At 46.4% G+C, this 24,377-nt stretch overlaps 1 protein-coding gene across 1 annotated transcript in view; it reads right to left on the bottom strand.

Annotated features, from left to right (window-relative positions):
• Nucleotides 1-21,979, bottom strand: part of MAPK4 (mitogen-activated protein kinase 4) — a 61,078-nt gene extending 39,099 nt beyond the window's left edge. Inside the window, exon 1 of the mRNA XM_052660522.1 lies at nt 21,434-21,979. Coding sequence (XP_052516482.1) covers nt 21,434-21,979 — 546 coding nt within the window. The remainder of the gene's footprint in view (nt 1-21,433) is intronic.
• Between the last annotated feature and the right edge of the window lie 2,398 nt (nt 21,980-24,377).

The raw sequence follows: 24,377 nt of genomic DNA, 5'->3' as shown, positions 1-24,377 counted from the left end.
TATTGAAAAATCCTTACACCTCTGAGATAAATCCCACTTGATCATGGCGTATGATCCTTTTTATGTATAATTGCATTTGGTTTGCCAATATTTTGTTGAGAATTTTTGCGTCTTTGTTCATCAATGATATTGGCCTGTAATTTTTTTTTGTGGTATCTATGTCTGATCAGAATGATGCAGGCCTTGTAGAATGAGTTTGGAAGCACTTCTTTGGTGCTTTTTTTGGGGGGGATAGTTTGAGAAGAAGCCATGTTAACTCTTCTAAATGTTTAGTAGAATTCACCTGTGTAGTCATTTGGTTGTGGACTTTCGTTTGTTGGGAGTTCATTTTTTTTTTTAAATCACTGATTCAATTTCATTACTGATAACTGGTCTGTTCATAGTTTCTCTTTCTTTCTGATTCAGTGTTGGGAAGCTACACATTTCTAAGAATTTGTTCCTTTCTTCTAGGTTGTCCATTTTATTGGCCTATAGTTGTCTGTGGTAGTCTTTTACAATCTTTTATATTTTGTTGCTATCAATTGTAACTTCTCCTTTTACATTTCTGGTTTGATCGATTTGGGTCCTCTCTCTTTTTTTTCCTTTTGATCTCTCCAGCAAATCTGAATGAGAACCTTGCTCTCATTCAGGTAGAATTCTACTCAGGTAGAATATTCTTGGTTGTAGGTTTTTCTTTCATTTGCTGAAATATATCATGCCATTCCCTTCTGGCCTACAGAATTTCTGCTGAAAAGTCAGCTGATAGCCTTATGGGAGTTCCCTCATATGTTATTTGTTGTTTTTCCCTTGTTGCTTTTAATACTCTATTTTTTGCCATTTACAGTGAGTCTTGTGTTTCTCTTTGCGTTAATTCGGTTTGGGACTCTTTTCTTCTGGACTTGGCTGTGTGTTTTCTTTCCCAGGTTAGGGAAGGTTTGCAGCTATTATGTCTTCAAGCATGTTCTCAGCTCCTCCCTCTCTCCCCTCCCTCTGGGACCCCTGTACCATGAATGTTAGTGTGCTTGATGATGTTGCCGAGCTGTCTCACACTGTCCTCATGTCTCTTCTGTTTTCTGTCCAGGTTTGGTGATTTCCACTACTGTGTTCCAGCTTGCGAATCCATTCTCCTATATCATTTGGTTTACTACTAATTCTTTCTAGTATATTTTTCGTTTCAGTTACTATATTCTTCATCTCTGTTTGTTCTTTATATTTTCTCTTTGTTTAAATCTTCTAATTTCTTGCTCTGTACATCAATTCTCTTGAGTTCCTTCATCATCTTTACGATCCTTACCCTGAACTCCTCCTTGGGTAGATTGTGTATCTCTACTTCACTTGGTTATTTTTCTGGGCTTTAAAAAAATCTTATTTCTTAATCTGGAACATGTTCTTCCGCTGCCTAATTTCACCTAAATTGCTGGGTTTTTTTTATTGTTTATTTTTATATATATGGTAGGGTGGGATCTTTCTTGACCATGGAGAAGTGGCCTTTTGTAGAAGGTATCCTACGATCTCAGCAGTGCAGCCCCCCTCTGGTTACCCTATGAAGGCTGAATAGGACCCAGTTTGTTCACATGGATGTTGATGGATCTGGGTGGCTTCTAGTTTTTCTCTGTGAAAAGAAAGCTGCTATAAAAATTTATACACAAGTCTTTGTATGCACATATGCTTTCATTTCTCTTGGGTAAATATATAAAAGTGCAATGTCTGAATCATGGTAGATGTAAGTTTAACTTTTAAAGAAACTGCCATATCATTTTCCAAAATGGTTATAACATTGATTTTCAAATATAAAGCCAAACTTGCTTTCCTGAGATAAAACATACTTGACTGATGTGCATTTTCCTTTTTATATGTTGCTAAATTCAATTTGCCAGTTTTGTTTAGAAATTTTCTATCAGTGTTAATGGGAGATATTAATCTGTTGTTTTCCTCTAATGGTTTTATCAGGTTTTTCTTCACAGTAATGCTTAGAATGAATTGGAAAGTAGTCCATTCTCTTCAATAGTTTGAAAGAGCTTATAGAATTGGTACTTACTTCCTTAAATATTTGGTAACATTCACCTATGAAGTTATTTGGGCCTGGGGTTTTCTTTGTGGGGTAGTTTTTAACTACACATTTAATTTCTTTAATAGATACAGTGATATTCAAATAGTCTGTTTAATTTTTTGAGATATAATTCATGTATCATAAAATTCACTATTTAAGAATCCAGTGGTTTTCAGTACATTGGCAAGATTATATAAACATCATTACTACCTAATTCCAGAATGTTTTTGTCACCCCAACATAAAACCTTATTCTTATTGGAAGTCACACTCCATTTTTCCCCAAACTCTAGCCCCTAACACCACAAATTTATTTTCTGTCTCTATGAATTTGCTTATTTTGTATATTTCATATAATGTATATGAAATGGATTCATATATAAATGGATTCATACAGTATGTGGCCTTTTGTAACTGACTGCTTTCACTTAGCATTAACAGTTTCAAGATTCATCCTTATTATAGAACGTATCCTTTTTATGCCCTAAACAGACAAAACAATCTTGAAAAAGAACAATGTTGTCAGACTCACACTCCTGATTTCAAAACTTATGACAAAAATCTCACATCTTATATAAAAGTTAACTCAAAATGCATCAAAGACCCAAACGGAAGAACTAAAACCATAAAACTTTTAAGAAATGATGGGTTAAATCTTCATGAATTTGGATTAGGCAATGGTTTCTTAGTTTTGACACCAAAAGCAAGAGCAAGAAAAGAAAAAGTACATCAACTGGATATCATCAAAAAGAAACACTTTTGCGCTTCAAAGGGTAACACCAAGACAGTAAAAAGAATAACCCAAAGAATGGAAGAAGTTTTTTTTTGCAAACTGCTTATATGATGAGAGACTTGCATCTAGAATATGTAAGGAACTTGTACAATTCTATAAAAAAATTTTAAATGGATGGGCAGAGGATATGAACAGACAGTCCCCCAAAGAAAATATACAAATGGCCAAAACACACATGAAAAGATACTCAACATCATCAGACATCAGGAAAATGGAAATCAAACCCACAAAGACACGCCACTTCACACCCACTGGGATGGCAGAATAAAAACAAAATCTCAAGTGTGTGTGAATATTTAGAGAAACTGAACCCTCATACATTGCTGATGAGAATGTTAAATAGTGCTGCCATTTTGGAAAACATCCTGGTAATTCCTCCAACGGTACCATATGACCCAATAATTCAACTCCTATGTATATAATCGAAGAGAAAGGAAAAGCTCTGTAAACACAAAAACTTGTTCATGAATGTTCATAGCAGTATTAATCCAAAACCCCAAAGTGGAAACAGCTGACATATCCATCAGCTAAGGAATAGATAAGCAAAATGTTGTATATATGGTGGAAGGTAATTCAGCAGTAAAAAGAAGTACTAAAATCTTCCACCATGTGGATGAACCTTGAAAACACTAAGTAAAAGAAGTCAGTCACAAAGAATCACATATTGCACGATTCTATTTATGTGAAATGCCCAGAATAAGCAAATCTATAAAGAAAGTAGATTTCTTGCTTGCCAAGGATGGTGGGGAGGTGTGGAGACTTTGCGGGATGGTGACTAAGGTGGGTGAGATCTTTTTGGAATACGTTTGAGGATGTTTTAAAATTGATTCTGGTGTTTCATGCATGACTCTGAATATGCTAAAAGCCATTGGATTGTACACTTTAAATGGGTGAATTGTTTATTTCAGCCGAATTGTTTTTAAAAGAGTTTAAAGGCAAATATAAGCCAGTATTCTACTGAAAAGGGATATCCTAGCTGGTAGCACTTTTCCAACTGGCTGAATGCTGGGGTAGCGAGCTCTGGTCCCTTGGTGGGAGTCTGTGTTCCCAAGAAGCAGGCCCTGGGCCTCAGTAAGTTTCCAGTGGGGAGAGATGGAAGAAGAGGGCCTGTGGGAGTGCTGGAGGACAGCAGGAGGGATGTGGGAAGGTGGGAAGAGACCTGCAGAGAGGAGGGCGGGCCGAGGACACAGGGACCGTCAGTTCCTGTCTTGGTTCCCTCTCTGCTCACCGTGGGGTGCGGAGGTCACAGAACTGCTCTGTTTGCCTTGTGTCCTCTTGGGAAAGCAGAATCAAGGGCCCCCTGTCTTATGACTCTTCCCTCATCATGGAAGGCAGCAGGGGAGATCTCGAGTTCTGAAGCTGAGCCCAGTTGCATCAGCTGCTCCTCGTCCCTGGAGGCAGGTCTGGTCCACCACTGCTACTTATTAGCAGTGCGTCTTAGATGAACCTCTCAACCCCTGGGGTTCCCTAGTCCTCAGCTGTCAAGTGAGAACAGTAAGTAATGTGACGTGCCTCCCTCAGAGGAAGTGGGAGGATCCTCTGGTGGGAGGATCCAGAGTTATCAAGGATGGTAAAGAACTTCCAGGGTTCACTATTGCGAACTGCAGGAAAATTTTCAGGTTTGAAATGACAATATTGGTCCCCTAGCTATAGTAGCTGGAGAAGGCAATGGCATCCCACTCCAGTACTCTTGCCTGGAAAATCCCATGGATGGAGGAGCCTGGTAGGCTGCAGTCCATGGGGTCGCTAGGAGTTGGACACAACTGAGCGACTTCCCTTTCACTTTTCACTTTCATGCATTGGAGAAGGAAATGGCAACCCACTCCAGTGTTCTTGCCTGGAGAATCCCAGGGACGGGGGAGCCTGGTGGGCTGCCGTCTATGGGGTCGCACAATGACTGAAGCGACTTAGCAGCTGCAGCAGCAGCTATAGTAGCTATCACCTGTTCACTCTCTCATTAGCATCTGACCCACCCACCATATGCAAATTGGTTGGGCTCAGGATTGAAGATTGGTGACCACAGAGCAGAGCTCATATAAAATGTCAAGACAACCAGACTTACAAGCTTATTTTTCTGGCTTCAGACTCCTCTGCCTTCATCACGCAATGTACAGACAACCTCCTTCCTCCAGGGTGCTGGCCTGTGGAGCCAGGCCAGGACGGTCACTCTGGGCTCACTCTCTTACACAGGGAATTGTGACTCCAAATCCAAAATAAACAGTGTAGGGATGTAAAATGGGAAATATTGATCTCCAAGAAGATGAGTCCTGCAGATCACAACTGTTTAACTGAGATCACCTCCAGGAGAACTCATGGTTTCTGCAGATGGCAGCAGTTCTGCGTAGCAGGCGCAACACAGAATAAAATCTTCATGGCCATACTCCAGAGGCCCCGACACCTTGGAAACCTGCCGTCCAGGTCTTCTGGGGACACAGGAGGGGCCAGCGTGGCCCAGCAGGGAGACTAAGGAACAGCTCCCCCATGCCTGCTGTCAGAGGTGTGGTGGAGAGCAGAGGGCAAACATGGTGTCATGGACAAGAGAAGGAAGCAGGAGTGAGAGCACAGGGCAGTTCTGGGACCAGGGCTTGGCTCTTGATTACTGCTCTGCATGCCCAGGTGTGGAGTTGCTGGCAGATATCTAAAGGAGCATCTCTGGGGAGGCAGGGCTCTGCCTTCCAGGCTTTGTAGGGTGAGGTGTGCAGAGGTAGGGATTTGGGTGCTCATAGCAACCAGGATCCATGCTGATTGGTCATTAGGTAAGGTGAAGTCACTCAGTCGTGTCTGACTCTTTGCGACCCCATGGACTGTAACCTACTAGGCTTCTCCGTCCATGGGATTCTCCAGGCAAGAATACTGGAGTGGATTGCCATTTCCTTCTCCAGGGGATCTTCCCGACCCAGGGATCGAACCCGGGTCTCCCGCATTACCTATTTTGATTGGTTGGTCCCAAATCTTAGCAATTAAGTGTTTTGACTATCACTCAGTGTATAACCTCCGTACTAGAATCACTTTGGCTAAATGGCCAAAGTGTCAAAACTAAGGCAGGTGGCTCCCTATTCTCATCCCTCTTTGGGTTAAATACACTTCCCACAGTGCACTGCTTCCTAATCCATCCATTTTGACAAGTTCACTCAAAGGCTTTCTGAACTTTTCCTCTTCTTCACTCCTTCAATTTGTATCTTAGAAGAGAAAATAAAACATGGTCAACTGTCTTAATAAACTTTACTGTTAGTGAAACTGAACAGGACCCTGTGGGGTTCCTGGCAGTGGAAGCCATTCTGTGTCCCCCTTTTCTTATTGGTAGGAAATGGGCTTCAGCCTCCATGGCCTTCTTTGAGTTCTAAAGGGCAGGTTCAAAGAGTTGCTAATAGGGATGGGATGCAGAGACAAGAGAGTTGCAGTCAAGAAACACTAGTGCAGGCTTGGGGCAGGGTCCCAGTTCTGCCTCAAAGGACACACATGATATCTTTGAACTTGTCTACAGAACTGAAACTTCCAACAAGTGGAAGATGTTAACTTGATGAAGCATTCTTCATTCCAGAAAGAAGGTCACAGTTTGATAACCTCAAGAACCAGAGACGTTTATCAGGAGACCACCTGAGGTCAGATTAAAGAAATGCAGTGAAAGTCAAAGTCGCTCAGTCCTGTCTGACTCTTTGCGACCCCATGGACTGTAGCCTGCCAGGCTCTTCTGTCCATGGAATTCTCCAGGCAAGAATACTGGAGTGGGTGGCCGTTCCCTTCTGCAGGGGATCTTCCCAACCCAGGTCTTCTGCACTGCAGGTGGATTATTTACCATCTGAGCCACCAGACCCCACACAAACCCTGATCCTTATTAGCAACCTCCTCCCACCCCAACCACTGCTATAAAACTCCTCACCAAATCCCCCCAGCCTGGGACACACAGATTTGAGAGCGTGAGCCTGCATGTTGCCATTTGCCTGGCAAAGCAATAAAGCTTTTCTACTTCACCTAAAACTCTGAGAATCGATTCGGCACTGGTGCACAGAGGCTGAGTTTTGGCATCATTAGTGGTCAAATTTCAGGTATCTGAATTCCCTCCAATGGTGATTCATAATCACAGTTAAAAAAATAAAAAGCCACTGTTTACTGAGTCCTTCCAAGATAGCTGACACACACATTACACGCATCATCTTCTCGACTCTCGTATGGCCCTGAGAAGTAGAATCGATCATGAGAGGATGGAGCCAGCCATCAGAGGCTTGTGAGGAAGCTGAAGTAACTTGCTCAGGGTTCCATGGCAGCAGTTAGCATCTGGCCACCCTGCCTCTGAGGGGAGAGGTCCTGCTTCCCAGGGGATGGCACACCTAGAAGAGCCTGCCCCATGTTCCCGTGGAGCCAGTGGCCAAGGCGCAGCTGCCACCCTGGGTGGGGAGGTAAGATTTACACACTCGACAGCACAGGCACCTCCAGGCAGAATGCAGCCAAGGGTCAGCACGTCCAGCCTCCTGGGCCGGATGCCACGGTGCTTGACCCGGCTCTCTTAGAGGCCAAGTGATCTCAGTTTACCTATTTTTGCAATAAACATGTTTTTGCAAGCTTAATTTTCCCACCCAGCAAACAAAGAGATCACTGGGACAAAATTATGCATGTTCAGGCTTTCCTGGTGACTCGGTGGTAAAGAATCTGTCTGCCAAGGCAGGAGACACAGGTTCAGTCCCTCGTCCGGGAAGATCCCACGTGCTGCAGAGCTACTAAGCCTGTGCTCTGGAACCTGGGAGCCACCACTGCTGAGCCCTTGCACCACAGTTACAGAGGCCCGCAGGCTCTAGATCCCATGCTCCACAGCGAGAGAAGCCACCGCGGTGAGAAGCCCTCATGCTGCAGCTATCACTGTTGCAGTGAGCCCCTGCTTACTGCTGCTGCTGAGCCACTTCAGGCGTGTCCGACTCTGCAACCCCAGAGACGGCAGCCCACCAGGCTCCCCGTCCCTGGGATTCTCCAAGCAAGAACACTGGAGTGCGTTGCCATTGCCTTCTCCACCCTGCTCACTGCAACTGGAGGAAAGCCCTCGCAGCAACGAAGACCCAGCCCAGCCACAAATAAAGTATTTTTTAAAAGTGTGTGTGTATAAAGTTAAAAAAATAAATAGTTCAATCAAATGAAAAAAAAAGTGTGCGTGTTTACACTGTACTTTTGGAATGACTGGGGAAAAAACACAAAACCGCCATGTATAGTCCAGTGGTTAGCATTTTGGAGTTTTTACTTCTCGTCTGTTTTTTATATATCATTCTTCTCTCTTTGCTTTAAACTGTTACGATCATACCATCCATCCAATTCTGTATCTTCCTTTTAAAACCTAATCCTTATTACATATACAGTTTCTATGTTATTCTAAACGCTTCAAAATTACCATTGAAAATGGTTGTATATCTTTCTATTTAGTGGATGAACATAGTGTACTTAACCATGCCTTAACCTCCAACATAAATTTGTTACGTTTAAATTTTCATGTCTCAGGTTTTCTTTAAGTAAAGAGGTAGTGTTTGCTAAGATCTGAGTTCCATGTATCTAGGAATCATAGTTGGTTATGCAGCTTGAATTGGGATTTTTTACTTGGGGATGAATTTAAAATTGTACTGAGGTAGAATGAGAGGATACTATAGACAATGTCCCTGAATCTCAATAAAGCATTTAACTCAAACTCTCAGGACATCTTTGTGGACAATGAAGAAACATGGGTCAGACCACTAAAAAATTATGTAAATTCACAACTGGTTGGACAGCTAAACCCAAAGAATTCTGGCTTAGGGTCATGTCACCCTGGAAGGAAGTAGCTGGTGACCATGAGACTAAGCCTTTCACCTAATCTCTTCACACATTTTAAAATCAGCGATATGGGTGAAGTCATAGAAAATTGGCTTTCGAATTATGAAGCTGTATGGGATAAGATTATGTGACAGAGCAAAAAGCCGAAAGATCTTGTCAGGCTGAAATATTTGCCGAAAGCCAAGAAGATGAGACTTATTAGGGAGAAGGGTAAAGTTTTGTACTTGGGCTAAAAATCAATGATATGAATGTGAATAAACAAACAAACAAACATGTTGCTTAGTTGTGACTCTTTGCGACCCCATGGACTGTAACCTACCAGGCTCCTCTGTCCATGGGAGTTTCCAGGCAAGAATATTGGAGTGGGTTGCCATTTCCTTCTCCAGGGGATCTTCCCCACCCAGGGATCAAACCCGGGTCTCCCACATTGCAAGCAGACGCTTTACCCTCTAAGCCACCAGGGAAGCCCATGAATGTGAATGAAAGTGAAAGAAAGTGAAGGTGCTCAGTCGTGTCCAACTCTTTGTGACCCCGTGGATTTTAGCCCACCAGGCTCCTCTGTCCATGGGAGTTTCCAGGCAAGAATATTGGAGTGGGTTGCCATTTCCTTCTCCAGGGGATCTTCCCCACCCAGGGATCAAACCCGGGTCTCCCACATTGCAGGCAGACGCTTTACCCTCTAAGCCACCAGGGAAGCCCATGAATGTGAATGAAAGTGAAAGAAAGTGAAGGTGCTCAGTCGTGTCCAACTCTTTGTGACCCCGTGGATTTTAGCCCACCAGGCTCCTCTGTCCATGGGATTCTCCAGGCAAGAATGCTGGAGTGGTTTGCCATTTCCTTCTCCAGGGGATCTTCCCAACCCTGGGATCGAACCCAGGTCTCCTGCATTGCAGGCAGACGCTTTAAACTCTGAGCCACTGGGGAACCCCTGAACGTGAGTAGGGAATACCAAACTTAACAGAAGTTAGTTGGCTATAACCTCAATATGAGCCGATAGAGTAACATGGCTGCCCTGCAAAATATCAGCACAACTACTTCTGCTTCATTGACTAAAGCCTTTGACTGTGCGGATCACAACAAACTGTGGACAATTCTTAAAGAGACGGGGATACCAGACCATCTTACCTGCCTCCTGAGAAACCTGTATGCAGGTCAAGAAGCAACAGTTAGAACCAGACATGGAACGATGGACTGGTTCAAAACTGGGAAAGGAGTACGGCAAGGCTGTATATTGTCACCCTGTTTATTTAGCTTATATGCAGAGTACATCATGCAAAATGCCAGGCTGGAGGAAGAACAAGCTGGAATCAAGATTGCTGGGAGAAATATCAATAACCTCAGATATGCAAATGACACCACTCTAATGGCAGAAAGAGAAGAGGAGCTAAGGAGCCTCTTGGTGAAGGTGAAAGAGGAGAGTAAAGAAGCTGGCTTAAAACTCGACATTCAAAAAACTAAGATCATGGCATCCAGTCCCATCACTTCATGGCAAATAATGGGGAAACAATTGAAACAGTGACAGACTTTATTATTTGGCTCCAAAATAACTTCAGATGCTGACTGCAGCCATGAAATTAAAAGACGCTTGCTCCTTAGAAGAAAAGCTATGACCAACCTAGACAGCATATTACAAAGCAGAGACATTACTTTGCCAACAAAGTTCTGTCTAATCAAAACTATGATTTTTCCAGTAGTCATGTTGGATGTGAGAGCTGGACTATAAAGAAAGCTGAGTGCTGAAGAAATGATGCTTTTTAGACTCTTGAGAGTCCCTTGGACTGCAAGGAGATCCAACCAGTCCTGAAGGAAATCAGTCCTGAATATTCACTGGAAGGACTGATGCTAAAGCTCCAGTACTTTGGCCACCTGATGTGAAGAGCTGACTCACTGGAAAAGACCCTGATTCTGGGAAAGACTGAAGGCCGGAGGAGAAGGGGACAACAGAGGATGAGATGGTTGGATGGCATCACTGACTCGATGGACATGAATTCGAGCCAACTCCAGGAGATGGTGATGGACAGGGAGGCGTGGCATGCTGCAGTCCATGCGGTCGCAGAGTCGGACACGACTGAGCAACGGAACAGCAACAGAATACCAACAACGTGAACGGAGCCATTTATGGAGCAGAGATTCACGCTTCCACTGACTCCACAAGGTATCTGTTCTGGAAGACTTTAGGTCAATCAGTGAAAGGACAGTCAGAATATGTGACCTCTGGAAACACTGTCATCTAGGTATCCAATAAGGCAGTGTGGTCAGTGGATAAAGCATGACCTCTGAAGGCACCAAGAGGTGGTTATTCTATTAGGCTTTGAAACTTTGAACCCCAATTCCGCCATTTACCAGCTGGGGGACCTGGCACAAGTTACTGTCTGTGCCTCACTGTATTCATCTGATGAATGAGATACCCTTTCCTAAGGGCCCTACTATCTATTGGGGTAGAGGCATCATCATAAACATTTTAGATAAATAATCACAATGGCATGGGGTTAACTGTTATGGACAACCAGAGGAAGGTGTGATTAACTCCCTGAAGAGCTTTTCAGAATTGGGGCTTTTGAGTGGAGTTTGCAGGGATAATTAGGTGTGTTTGTGGGAGCAGAAGGAACAGTGTGGGGGACTAGACCCGTCATCAAGTATTTTCCAGCCAATGGTGAGAAGTCAGTGATACAGCACAAGACGATTGGGTGGCAGCAAATGAAGCTACTACAGATAAAGGTGGTTCTCTCCCAGCTCCAAGTGTAGTACTGATCGAGAAGCTACCCATGAAAGTAAGGATAAACATAGCAATCTGATGCTCCCCTTGAGCCTTCTGTTTCTATACTGCTGTCTTTTCAATAGACTACCACGGTAAAGGATGAAGAAAGAAACCACATTTCAGGAGAAAATGAAAAAGGATTTGATCCAATTTTCTAATCCTTCTTCAGTATAAACATAGACATATCTGCCTACAGAATAAGACAGTGTGTCATGTTCCTGAGAAATTTATAACCTTGGAGTCCCTAAGTAGAGAGGCTGGAGTCAGAACTGGAGCAATTGGGATGCTTCCCACCAAGACTGAAGGGACAGAAGATGCTATCTGGAAGGATTTCTCTTCCCAGCACATCTCCTAGGCAAAATGAAGGAGGAACACGTTATTCAACACTGATCTCCCAGATTCTCCATTTCATTATATGTAATAATATTCATTAAGCATGCTACAGGGATGTAGACATAAGTCATCAACACTTCCTCCAAGGTGCTTGTGCGCCAGCATTAAAAGATTCACAGCCACACAGAGCCTTGCATCATTAAATGTCAGGGCTGGCCATTTCTGATCACGATGGAGCAACCAGTGCTGGAGTTGCCCTCCTGCTGAAATCAAGTATAAAACAAAACAAATACACACAGCAGTTTTTAGGGATTCAACAAAAGAGTCCCTTGGACTGCAAGGAGATCCAAACAGTCCATCCTAAAGGAAATTAGTCCTGAATATTCATTGGAAGGACTGATGCTAAAGCTGAAACTTCAATACTTCGACTATCTGATGGGAAGAATGGACTCACTGGAAAAGACCCTGATGCTGGGAAAGGTTGAGGGCAGGAGGAGAGGGGACGACAGAGGATGAGATGGTTGGATGGCATCACCTACTCAATGGACATGAGTTTGAGTAAACTCTAGGAGTTAGTGATGGACAGGGAGGCCTGGCATGCGGCAGTCCATGAGGTCACAGAGACCCAGACACGACTGAGTAACTGAACTAAATAGGCTGTACAGGATCCTTGAGAGAAGGGAAAGAAACACATCAGGTGAGCTTCGTGTTCACCTGGCACTCTGCCTGAGTAGATTTCCAACCACCACACAGGAAGGTGGAACAAAGCAGAGTACGGTTGTCCTACTGAGTTGAGGAATTAGAGGCTGGGGTCTGCAGCTGCAGAAGCACTGGAGCCCTTGGGGCAGGATTCTGGAGAGGAAGGAGCTTCATAGGGTACATGCTCAGGAGTTTGTAGAGGGGGGAGATCCCTCCAGATCTCTGGCGGAAGGCTGGTCTGCACATACACAGGGTGAGATCCAGCAAAGAGTAGTTACTTTGGAACTTACAGCAGAACGCAGATAGCAGAGGTTGCAGAAACCCTGGACACGTAGGCATTTCAATCCAGCCAGAGGGGGAAACTCCTTATTCACATTCCAGACATTCAAGTGAGACAACAGCAAGGTCATACCACAGGAGTAAGGATCACGCTCTGGAGTCAGGTCCACTCTAGGCCTGCCCTGTCGAAGCATGAAAGCAAGCTTCAACAGAATCAAGGATCCTGTAATTTACTACGGGTGAATTAACTCTCCGTCAGAACAAAATTCAACACTTATTAAAGGAAGACAATATAATTCAAGCTCCTTTCAGGGTAGCAACTGTAATACCCACAAACAACCAAAAATTATTAGAAATGTGGAGAAGCAGGAAAAGTCACCCAAATTCAAGGAAAACAAAGTCAATCAGAAACAGATGCCAAGATGTCCCAGATGTTCAAATTAGTAAAGACTTTAAAGCAGGTATTATATGTTCAAGAATGTAAAGAAAAATATCTCAGTGAGTGAAAAGATGGAGAAATCTCAGTATATAAGTGGAAACTATGAAAAAGAACCAAATAGAAATTCTAGGAAAGTGCAGCATCCAAAATGAAAACTTCATCCAATGAGCTTAACAGCAAATTAAAGAAGAAGAGGTCAAGGAAGTTGAAGACAGAGACATAGATATTATCCATTCTGAAAAAGAGGAAAAAGATTGGAGGACAAACTTTTGCAACACACCAGGCTGAGTAACATACATATAATCAGAGCCTGGAAGGAGAAGAGAAAATGGGAACAGGAAAAAATGATTGCCGAAAACATCCCAAATATGATGGGGGAAAAGACACATATCTGAGAAATTCAATCAATTATCTAAATCGGATAAGTACAAAGAAACCCATACCTGGGCACACCACAGTCAAGCTTCTGGAAGTTAAAGATCAAGAAAGAATCTTGAAAGCAGTTAAGAGAGAAAAAGACATTACATATGGAGGAGCAATGATCCATATGAAGACCTTTTCTTGAGAAACATTACGGATAGGAAATAAAGCGTGGACATTTTAAAGTTCTGAAAGAGAAAAACAGATTCAGAGCTTTCTGTCCTGGGAAAACAAACTTTTTAAATGAGAGTGAAATAAAGACACTTTCTAGATAAAAGAATTTGTCCCCAGCAAGCCTGAACTACATAAAATACTAGCCACTCTCTAGCATTCCTAGCAAGAAGGCTGACTTCCTGCTTCTTGAATTCTTCTGAAGCTTTGGAGCTCACCATAGGAGATGGCAGCTCTAATTGTGAGCAGGTGAGTGAGTAGGCTGGTGTTGACAGGAAGGAGGGAGGTGGTGATCTCTGCACTATTTAATCAACCATTCACCTCCAGTGGAGAACTGGACCTACAGGTGTATGGGAAGGACGAACTTTGACATTCAGAGAAAGGCAGAAAAGGGTGACAGGTACGCACTGGTACAGTTAGGCCAGCTGTCAGTAATGAAATACCCGTAGACTGGTTGGGAAGTGATCACCTTGGCCTCATTCCCAGATACTCCCAGAAGTCCCTATGATCAAGCAGTGAAGGGTCAGCTTCTGGCAAGCAGGGCACCTCCAGGACTCTGCCAGCTTCCTTTCAAATTGGTTGGTGCCTGGGCCATGCCAGTTATTAAAGGTTTATAATGTCACCACCGGAGCTAAGTGGGGTTGCTTCCCTGTGTGTAGCGTTCTGGCAGTGGGTAGAGAAGGACCCCAGGAGGCCTAGGGACAGAATGGAGCGGGGTGCAGTAGGAACCAGGGAAGCTCTGAAAGCCACCAAAATGAGCTTTTCCAGGTCAGCCTGAGGGTTCAGGGACACTTGGCTCTAGAACAACCTGTTCTAATCCCCCAGGTCATAGTTTTCCATTTTAAAATGAGATATTTCATAGCCTTTTAAATAAATCTTTTCACCTCCACTGATTGAGAATAATGTTCTTAGCAGCTTAAGAACTTCTAGCTGGGGCCCCAGCAAGTTGTCCTTCAACGAGTCCACTCTCTCATGAAACCTTGGACCTCAGGAGTGGCAGGGCCCCTCCCAGTGCCTGCACTGTGGACCCCAGTCCTTTTCTGGGATGCCAGGCAAGACCCTCCTCCCTTCCTCCGCCTACTTATCTGCATCTTCAAGGTGGAGGCCATACAAAATACAGGCACACAGAACAACAAATGGACAGTCTCTTGATCAGCGACAAAGACTCTTATTTCAGCCACAGAAATGGACATTCCTCCTCCTACGTTCAGGTTCAAAGGAATCTGTGTCTGCCTAGGCAGGCAGAGGAGGGTTATCTTGGCCTAGACAGACAAGAAGCCATCAAAGGCAGGCAGAGTGACCCGGAGGAAGAGGAGGTGGGGTGGGTCAACACAATTTCACCAGCAAAAACACAGCTAATCAAAGCTCTGTGCACAGCCTTTGAAAGCTGGCTGATACATTTTCCATCATGTACCTCTTTGCCTCCTTTGGGACCTTGAACCACAAGTCTTAACAAACTGCAGTAATTTGCTGAGCCCTCAATCAAACAGTCTCACTGAATTGTGAAAGCAATGTCTTGTCTTTAAATAACATCTAGTGAAGTAGTTTACACCAGGATAAAAAGCATGTTTTCTAAAATCATTTCTCGTATCTCCTTATTTCTTTTTTTGCAAGTCTGTCTGACTCTTTGCGACCCTATGGACTGTAGCCAGACAGGCTCCTCTGTCCCTGGGATTTCCCGGGAAAGAATACTGGAGTGTCATACCACTTCCTTCTCTAGGAGATCTTCCTGACCCAAGGATCAAACCCATGTCTCCTGCTTGGCAGGCAGATTCTTTACCATTGAGCCACCTGGGAAGCTCCAGTATCACCTAACGCTCGTTAAAGTCAAACCTAAACAGAACCAGCACTCCTGATAGACTGTGTTTGTGCAGTTTTCCACCAAGGTCAAGGGATGGTGGACCAGGTGGTTTCCAAGTGATGTGACTGAAGCCTTAAAAGTCATCCTGCCTAAAACCATCTTCATAATTCCCGATCACAGTGCCTGATATCACCACCATTAAGTACCCCTTTGGGTTAAGGTACCTACTTCAAACACACCTATGTTACCTGGGAGGAGTTCTTAGCCTTCTTCATTGAGCTCAAGTCTGAGAACCTCAACTGCAAGCATCAGCAGATACACCAGGAGTGTCCACTTTCTGGGGACTTCCTTGGTGGTCCAGTGGTTAAAAATCCACCTTGCAACGGAGGGGACATGGGTTCGATCCCTGGTTGGGGAAATAAGATTGCACGTGCCTCGGAGCAACTAAACTCTCGCATCACAACTACTGAGCTCGAGACCTCAAGTGGAGTCGGTGAAGCGGAACAAAAGACCCCACATGATGCAACGACGGTCCCGCGCCCCAAGCGAGACTCGATGTAACCAAATAAATAGCAAGTATTTAAGAAGAAACTAAAAGGAACGCTCGCAAGATAAAAGCAGCTTGCTCACAGCCTAGCTACTCCACATCTTCAGATCAGTGATGCTTAAAAGTTCACCCACATGAGAATCACCTGGAGGCGTGTTGAATCACAGCTTGCTGGGCCCCCACGCTGAGTTTCTGATCCAGTAGGTCTGAGATGGAAACTGAGAACCTGTATCTCTAACAAGTGCCCAGGTAAGGCTGATGCTGCTGGTCCAGAGCCACGCTTTGAGAACGATGGTACTAGTTGATCTCTGAGGAAATCTTCATGAGATATGGAGGCAGAGTGTGAGAGCATTCCTATCATGAATTGTAAGGTAAGAAGACGGACGGTTCTGAAGTATTGGGTTGGCCTTTGAAAGCCCAGGTTTTTCCATAACATCCTATGGAACTGTCTGGATCTTAAGAACCTTCTGGCCAAACCAACAGAAAGGGGTCAGGACCCAAAGGCAGGCCAGCCTGGCAGAAACCTTGGACTTGCTTGAATGACCCACCAAGACATATGCTGCTGCTGCTGCTAAGTCGCTTCAGTCGTGTCCGACTCTGTGCGACCCCACAGACGGCAGCCCACCGGGCTTCCCCGTCCCTGGGATTCTCCAGGCAAGAACACTGGAGTGGGTTGCCATTTCCTTCTCCAATGCATGAAAATGAAAAGTGAAAGTGAAGTCGCTCAGTTGTGTCCGACTCCTAGCAACCCCAGTGGACTGCAGCCTGCCAGGCTCCTCTGTCCATGGGATTTTCCAGGCAAGAGTGGGTTGCCATTGCCTTCTCTGAGACATATGCTATGGGCCTCTTACTCTGGCTTTCTTTCCTTTGCAGTTTTCTCTGCTTACTGCTCCCAGGAAAGGCAGGTCCGCTGGCAGCCTCCGGCAAGGACAAAAGATGGTTCCCTCTCCCAGGGCCTTGCCTGGAGGGACGTGTTCACACAGCTAATCAGGCTGTCAACGCCCTGTTCAGCCTTCAGCACCCTCCCCTGGGGGCTCCTGACATTTCTCAGAATTTACACAGAACTTAGTGAAGTCTTAAACTACATTTTTTTCCCCTCTTTTGAGCTCATCTACTCCCTAATAGGATAAATTCAAAGGGAAACATGCTCTTCCAGCTGCCTCCTCTTGACACACACACAAGGAACTAATTAGCGGGCTTGCCGAGGAGGCGGGCAGGAAAGGGTTCATGACAAGAACACAGGCCGGCAGCCGCCCGCAGGAGGTGGGGGCTCCTGACTCGCCCTTCGGCCATCACGTCAGGTTATTCAGTGGCTCGGTCATGTCTGACTCTTTGCCACCCCGTGGACTGCAGCATGCCAGGCCCCCCGTCCCTGGGTCCATATGTCGGTGGAGGGGAAACTGACATCCGGGTTTCTGCCTGGTGTTACCACGGCATCTACTGGGCAAGTGGTTGTGTTAGTGATTTAGCCTTTCGCTCATCAGAAAAGCCTTTGACAGCCCTGCTTTCACTGATGCTATCAAGGATCCTATGAAATAAGCAGAAGGGGAATGATGGCCCCATTTGACAGATCAGACAGTTGAGAAGGAGCTCAGAAAAAAACAGCGGACATGGTACTCTAGGCTCAGCCGATCCTTGTATGGTCTTAAACAGATCTCTTTCCTAGGCCTCAGTATTACCATTTGTGAGATGAAAGAAATGGACCAGGTGATTGGGAGGTCTCCTTACAGATCTCTTATTCTGGGAATGACCTACACAATACAGGAATTGAAGTCACATGGTGAATGACAGAGAAACCAGGGGTCCCCCATGCCATGCCTGATGAGTGAGAGCCGCCAGAATACCCCCATAGCTACCCACTGCCACATTCTACGGTCAGTGTAGGTCAACCAGGGCCTCTAGTTGCCCTCTGCCTTGCAAAATCAAAGACCCCTAGGGTGGTGTGGGAGGGGGTCATGTGCCCATAATGTTGGCTGACTGTAACTTGATGCTCCAAAGCTGTCAGATACTGATTAGAGAAGAGGAGGCCTTTTCCTCCATGAGACAAACACAACGGACACCTACCCTGGGCCAGGCCCTGTGCTAGACGAGGGGGATGTGGACGGGAAGGAGACTTGCTGTCCACTCAGGACAAAGTTACAACGAGGACAAGGAGCACCAGCTGGTGCATCCATGTCCAGCTCCTCCCCTCGCCCCCTCCCCCGCCATCAGATCACAAAGCCTGTCCCTGACCCCGGGCACTGGCTGCAGGCCAGATGCGCAAGAGCTTCTTCGGGGCAAGTGTAGGATCCTTGAAGCTTTCAGAGGGGTCAAGTTTAGAGCTGCTCCAGTGAAGGCAATTGTCCTCCAAACACACCGGGGAGAGCAGGTGCATACTTCTGACTTCTGTTGGCTGGAAGAATGCCATGCTGTCTCTCTGAGAGTCAAACCTTCTAAGCACATGGAATCAGTGACCCCAACTAGCTTGCCACCTGCAATGTGGTGGCCCATGACAATGCTTCCATTTGTTCATGACAGTCCACACAATCAGCTGGGCCATATCTCGGGTACAGGATTAGACTCCCTGGAGGAAACCAATGTGAACGTGACACAGCCGTCAAGAACCACGGAGCTCTTAGCCTAACAGAACACAGAAGACAGCGGCAGAAATACCACAAAGCAGACAATGGTGGGTGCTAGAAGATCCAGGTTATGGGGGGCGGGGAATTCGAAGGAAGGAAAGACCCAGACAGCCTCCATGGAGGAAATGGCGCATGGAAAGACCATTCATCAAGATGCTAGAAGGCCAAATTCTTGTGCCCCTTCTGCTGCAGTCAGCCAAGTAATCTTGAGAAAGCCAGTTCTCTCCATCTTAAAATGGACCATTTGCCCAAAGTGCCTCATGGCATTATGAGAATTAAATGAGAACTGATTTAAATGCAATCAGATAAAGGCACCCAATATAAAGCTTTCGTCATCACTTGGGGAAGAGTAGGGAGGAAGCTAAAAGCAGAGAGCATACGAGGGAGGAGGCAGGTGGGGGTGGGGGACGCCTGCCAAACCCAGGGCTGATATAAGCACCTACTGGGCCTGTCACTGGCTCCAGTGATTTTTTTTTCTTTTAAACCTCCCACAGTTAATTTTATTGAAGAGAGTCCACGAAAGTGTAAGTCAGAGCATCTGAATTCCTCTGCATCAGGAAAATCAAAGTCCCGACCAGAGAGACGGTGGCTTCCCACCCCTGAGGGACAGGCGCACAGCCACCGTTGGTGGTCAGTGAACCTGGGGCTCCTCCATGGCCCCCAGCATAGCTCCTGGGCCCCGTGTACTCAGCCAGCACTCTGAACAGGGCGGGGTGGGGGGCTTCCTTACTACTTTCTAAGGGGCTTTGCTTTTATGTTCCATTTTGATTCATAACCATGAGCCGGGGGGCAGGCAGGGCACATACGATCACCATTATCAAAGATGGGGAAATAGAGGCTCCCGGGGGTGACTGTGTCCCAGGCAACATCCCCAGAAGGGAGCCTGGGTCTCCGTCTCCATCACAGCATCACCTCCTCACACCTCCTTCGGAATCACTGCCACAGACACTGCTTGCGCCAACAACCCCCGCCCTCATTTTCCTGAAAGCCCCCACCACGTGCTGTTCTGCACCCGTTCCCATATAGCACTTCACTTGCATCGAAGAAAAGCTCCTTTTATTATTTCCAAACGTCCTGGTTTATTCCAGTTCAGAAGGTGGTTTTGTGCATCCCAGAAATAACAGTGTCACGGATTCTCTGGTCCTTTTACCAAATAAGGGCAGATTTGGGTTAAAATTTTCAGTTCAATTGTTTGGAATCACTGCTCCTTTGAAAAAAAGAGAACCAGCACAGGGAATTAGGAAGACAGAAGGGCACGGGATTTTTTTCTTTTTTTTTTTTTTTACCGTGGACATTCCTTCCTACAGACTTGGCTGTCAGGTTTGACAGATGGTCTGGCTGCAGGAGTGGGGACAGAGGGCAAGCTCATGGTTCAGGCGGCACCAGGCAACAAGAGCCAGCTGGGCTGATGCGAGGTCTGAAATGTGAGCTGGAGCCCAGGTTCCAGCCAGGGAGGGTGGGACAGGGAGCCCTACCCGCTAGCCCCCTCCCCATGCCACCCCACTGCCGCTGCGCCAGGCAGGTTGGCCCCTTTTCTCAGTGTCTGTGACCTTCTGGCTGGAGGCAGATAGGGTGGCAAGGGAGAGCAGAGGAACGGGGCCTCAGAGAGAAGGCTGGAACATGTTCAAGGTCAGAGATGCCCTCCCCACTCATTGCCCACCCCAGCCCTGTGGCTGGTAACAGGGCTGATGCACCCACTTCCTGAGGAATGCACTTATTCTCTTGGGTTGGCCAGAAAGTTCATTTGGGTGTTTCTGTCTGATGTTACAGGAAAATCGGGATGAACTTTTTGGCTAATCCAGTAGTAAAAATTCATGATTGACAAGTTTTGGCAGGAGGCCAGAAGTCACAGCTACCCCACAGCTCTGTTGAGGGGTGCCTGCCTGAGATGCTTAGAGGCTCCCCTAAAGTCAGAGGAACTGGGGTAAGGAGAACAGAACTTCAGAGAACTAGCTCCTGAAGGGCCCAGTGCCTCGAAAACGAGTGTCAGTGTGGCCGGGGCTGCTCTGATCTCTGCAGCTGATCACCATGTGGGGTTTCAGCACCAACCAGACCCTGTGGCTTCAACATCACACTGCAGGCCCAGGGCATCATGGGACCTGGGAGAGCTGAGCCCTTAGCTGGATAAGGTACGACAAGAATGAGTTTATCAGATTCCCCATTCGTGCCTCTGTCCACAGACAGAGAGAATGGAATGCAGAGTGGGGCAACTTTGATGGAAGGAGGAGGCAAGATGAGCCAGAGAGTAAGACTCAAATCCTGGGAGGCCTCCCGGGGAGTCCTGAATAGAGGGTAGGGAGGGGAGGAGGTTAGGCAGACGGCGGGGATAATATGGTGCTAGAGGCAAATTCACCAGCAGCTCATTTTTTTTTTTTTTTTTTTTGGCTGTGCTACACGGCTTATGGGATCCTAGCTCCCCCACCAGGGACTGAACCCAGGCTGTGGCAGTAAAAGCCCGGAATCCTAACCGCTAGACCACCGGGGGAGCTCCCCAGCTGCAGCATCATAAAGCCACGGAGTTTAGAGCTGGATCATCTAATCCAACCGCCTCCTGTAGACCAATCATTGGTCATGGCCACGTGGCAGAGGCAAGACTAAGAACCGGACCACCCCTCTTTCTCGCACCCTCCAGCTTCCCCCTAAATACTGAGCCCAGTCCTCTGATTCCACTGGAGCTAGGAATACTCTCTCGAACACTGAGTGTTCTTGAGGATTCCATGGACTGCCCTTCTCAGCCGTTCCAGCCAGACATACCTTGTGTGAATAATGCTGATCAACGATCCTCGCCAACCCAAAATCCCCAATCTTGAGCACGAGGTCCTCGGTGCTGATGAAGATGTTGGCGGGCTTCAGGTCTCGGTGCAGCACGTTGGCAGAGTGGATGTACTTGAGCCCCCGGAGCAGCTGGTACATGAACAGCTTGGCGTGCTCCTCGGTCAGCGTGCCCTGCTCCAGCAGGCGTGCCAGGTCGGTCTCCATGTACTCCTGGACGATGTAGGCCACGCTGAACTTGAACAGCTCGCCCTGCAGGTCGGTGCCCTGGGGCCCCAGCACCTCGTACACCTTCACGATGTTGTCGTGGTCCAGGCGCTGGATAATCTTGATCTCCCGGAGTGCGTGCTTCCTGCTGCGGGCATCGCTCAAGGTGATCTTCTTCACCGCCACCTTCCGGCAGGCCCTGCTGTCCACGGCCGACAGCACCAGCCCGTTGACGCCAAAACCCAGGGGCTGGAAGTCAACAAAGCGCCCGCCCAGGTCATACCCGTAGACACTGGCGAGGCAGCCGCCCTTCTCGGCCATGGTTGGCTCAGTGGTCAGGCGCTGCCCGTGGAACAGAGGGGCGGTCAGGAAAGACCGAGTCCCAGCTCCGGGTTTCCCCAGCCCTCCTCATTCTGTCAAGTCCCAAGGCTGAAGGATGCCTTTTCTCCTGGTGATGTCACTGTCACTGGCTCTCTGGAGACAAGAGTGGCATCTGTCCACACCCGCTGAGCTGCAGAAGTTGGAGGCTCAGGCTGTCCCCTTAGCCTCGCCCTGGGAAGGCTGTCCACCAACTCCTATATGCTTTGAGCCTCCCTGGAAGCTTAGAATGGCTCATGATTCTTTCAAATACAGTATCTTGGAAAGAAAATCCAGTCCCATTATCTATGTGAATGGAAAGTTTTCTCTCCTGATGGACCACAAAGTAAAGATACAAAAACTCTCCCCTTTAAATCCTGTTATAAGAGGTTACTTCTGGCTTAAATGTGGAGCCGTCGCTGAGCTATGTTCCTTTCCTTTCGATGGTCCAAAGTCTAGTGGTATCGCAGCCTCTGGCAGCCTGGGAGCTGCCCTCCAGGTCCCAAGCAGTATGAAGGGATCCCAACAGTGGATTTGAGAGGCTTGTAGGGACTTCTCTGTACCTCTGCCAGCTTTCCTTTCTACTAGCTCCTCTCAGATTCTGAAGCCCAAACCAGTCTGTTGAATGCTGGTGAAGAAAGCTGGAGAAATTCAAGCACCTTTCATGAGCTCTACACCAAGCTGCACCTGAAGTCCCAGACCTGGGTCTCACCTGCCTGGCCTGGATCCTCCGGAGACTTCAGAGGCGGGCAGCGTCCTCTGTCACCCCCTCATCCACATCACCGCGAAGGAGACTGTGTTCTGCTGGACCCAGAGAGGCTGGCGGAATGCAGCATCTTTCAGACCGAGTCTCCTTCCCTGTCAAAGAGACAATGTTGGGTAAATTTCCACACTTCGGCTTCCAACACCTTCCCACTTGGGTGCCTTTTGTTAACCAGCCCAAGTGTTATTTGATCTGTCCAGCCAGCTGAAACATTGCTTGCTCAGGGGATTCCAGGCTTTGCACTGCCCAAGCCACCCAGCCTGCTGTGTGCAACGCTCCCCTGGAAGAGAGAGAAGATGGATTGATTTGATAAGATCATCAGCTAGTGTGCCTTTAATGTAAATGCCTTCTCCCTGAAGGTTAACATGCACAAGCTGTGGGTGGCAGTGATCAGCTCTGACTTTTGCAGAAATCATTCTTTATGCCCTCCAAACACACAGCAGCAGCGCTAGCGGAGAAGGGTAACAGTAAAAAGAAACTCATTGCAGAGGGAAAATAAGGGACCAATAAATTTGTTTTTCTACTTGGACCCCTTTTCTTCCTTCTTTTGCAAATGTCTTTGAATATTTTGAGAGAATTTGCTAAACACCGATTTAATTATTTGTATCTCTTGCTTTCCATGTAATAGCACAAGAATGCATACACACAAACTATAAGGAGATTTTATTGCCACCCTAGAAAAGGGACTTTCTGCACAGCAAAGCAGGACATAGGCTTCTTAGCAGGAACAGCGGGATTGGCAGATGAATTGTATCCTTTTGATAATGGGGAACTAGCGGAACCAGAGATCAAATTGCCAACATCCACTGGATCATGGAAAAAGCAAGAGAGTTCCAGAAAAACATCTATTTCTGCTTTCTTGACTATGCCAAAGCATTTGACTGTGTGGATCACAATAAACTGTGGAAAATTCTGAGAGAGATGGGAATACCAGACCACCTAACCTGCCTCTTGAGAAATCTGTATGCAGGTCAGGAAGCAACAGTTAGAACTGGACATGGAACAACAGACTGGTTCCAAATAGGAAAAGGAGTACGTCAAGGCTGTATATTGTCACCCTGCTTATTTAACTTCTATGCAGAGTACATCATGAGAAACGCTGGGTTGGAAGAAACACAAGCTGGAATCAAGATTGCAGGGAGAAATATCAGTCACCTCAGATATGCAGATGACACCACCCTTATGGCAGAAAGTGAAGAGGAGCTAAAAAGCCTCTTGATGAAAGTGAAAGAGGAGAGTGAAAAAGTTGGCTTAAAGCTCAACATTCAGAAAATGAAGATCATGGCATCTGGTCCCATCACTTCATGGGAAATAGATGCGGAAACAGTGGAAACAGTGTCAGACTTTATTTTGGGGGGCTCCAAAATCACTGCAGATGGTGACTGCAGACATGAAATTAAAAGACGCTTACTCCTTGGAAGAAAAGTTATGACCAACCTAGATAGCATATTCAAAAGCAGAGACATTACTTTGCCGACTAAGGTCCGTCTAGTCAAGGCTATGGTTTTTCCTGTGGTCATGTATGGATGTGAGAGTTGGACTGTGAAGAAGGCTGAGTGCCGAAGAATTGATGCTTTTGAACTCTGGTGTTGGAGAGAC

This window comes from Budorcas taxicolor, chromosome 22 (assembly GCF_023091745.1).
Source record: "Budorcas taxicolor isolate Tak-1 chromosome 22, Takin1.1, whole genome shotgun sequence".
NCBI lineage: Eukaryota > Metazoa > Chordata > Mammalia > Artiodactyla > Bovidae > Budorcas > Budorcas taxicolor.
The sequence above is the reverse complement of the archived record's forward strand: the minus strand, read 5'-3'. Positions and strand labels throughout refer to the sequence as shown.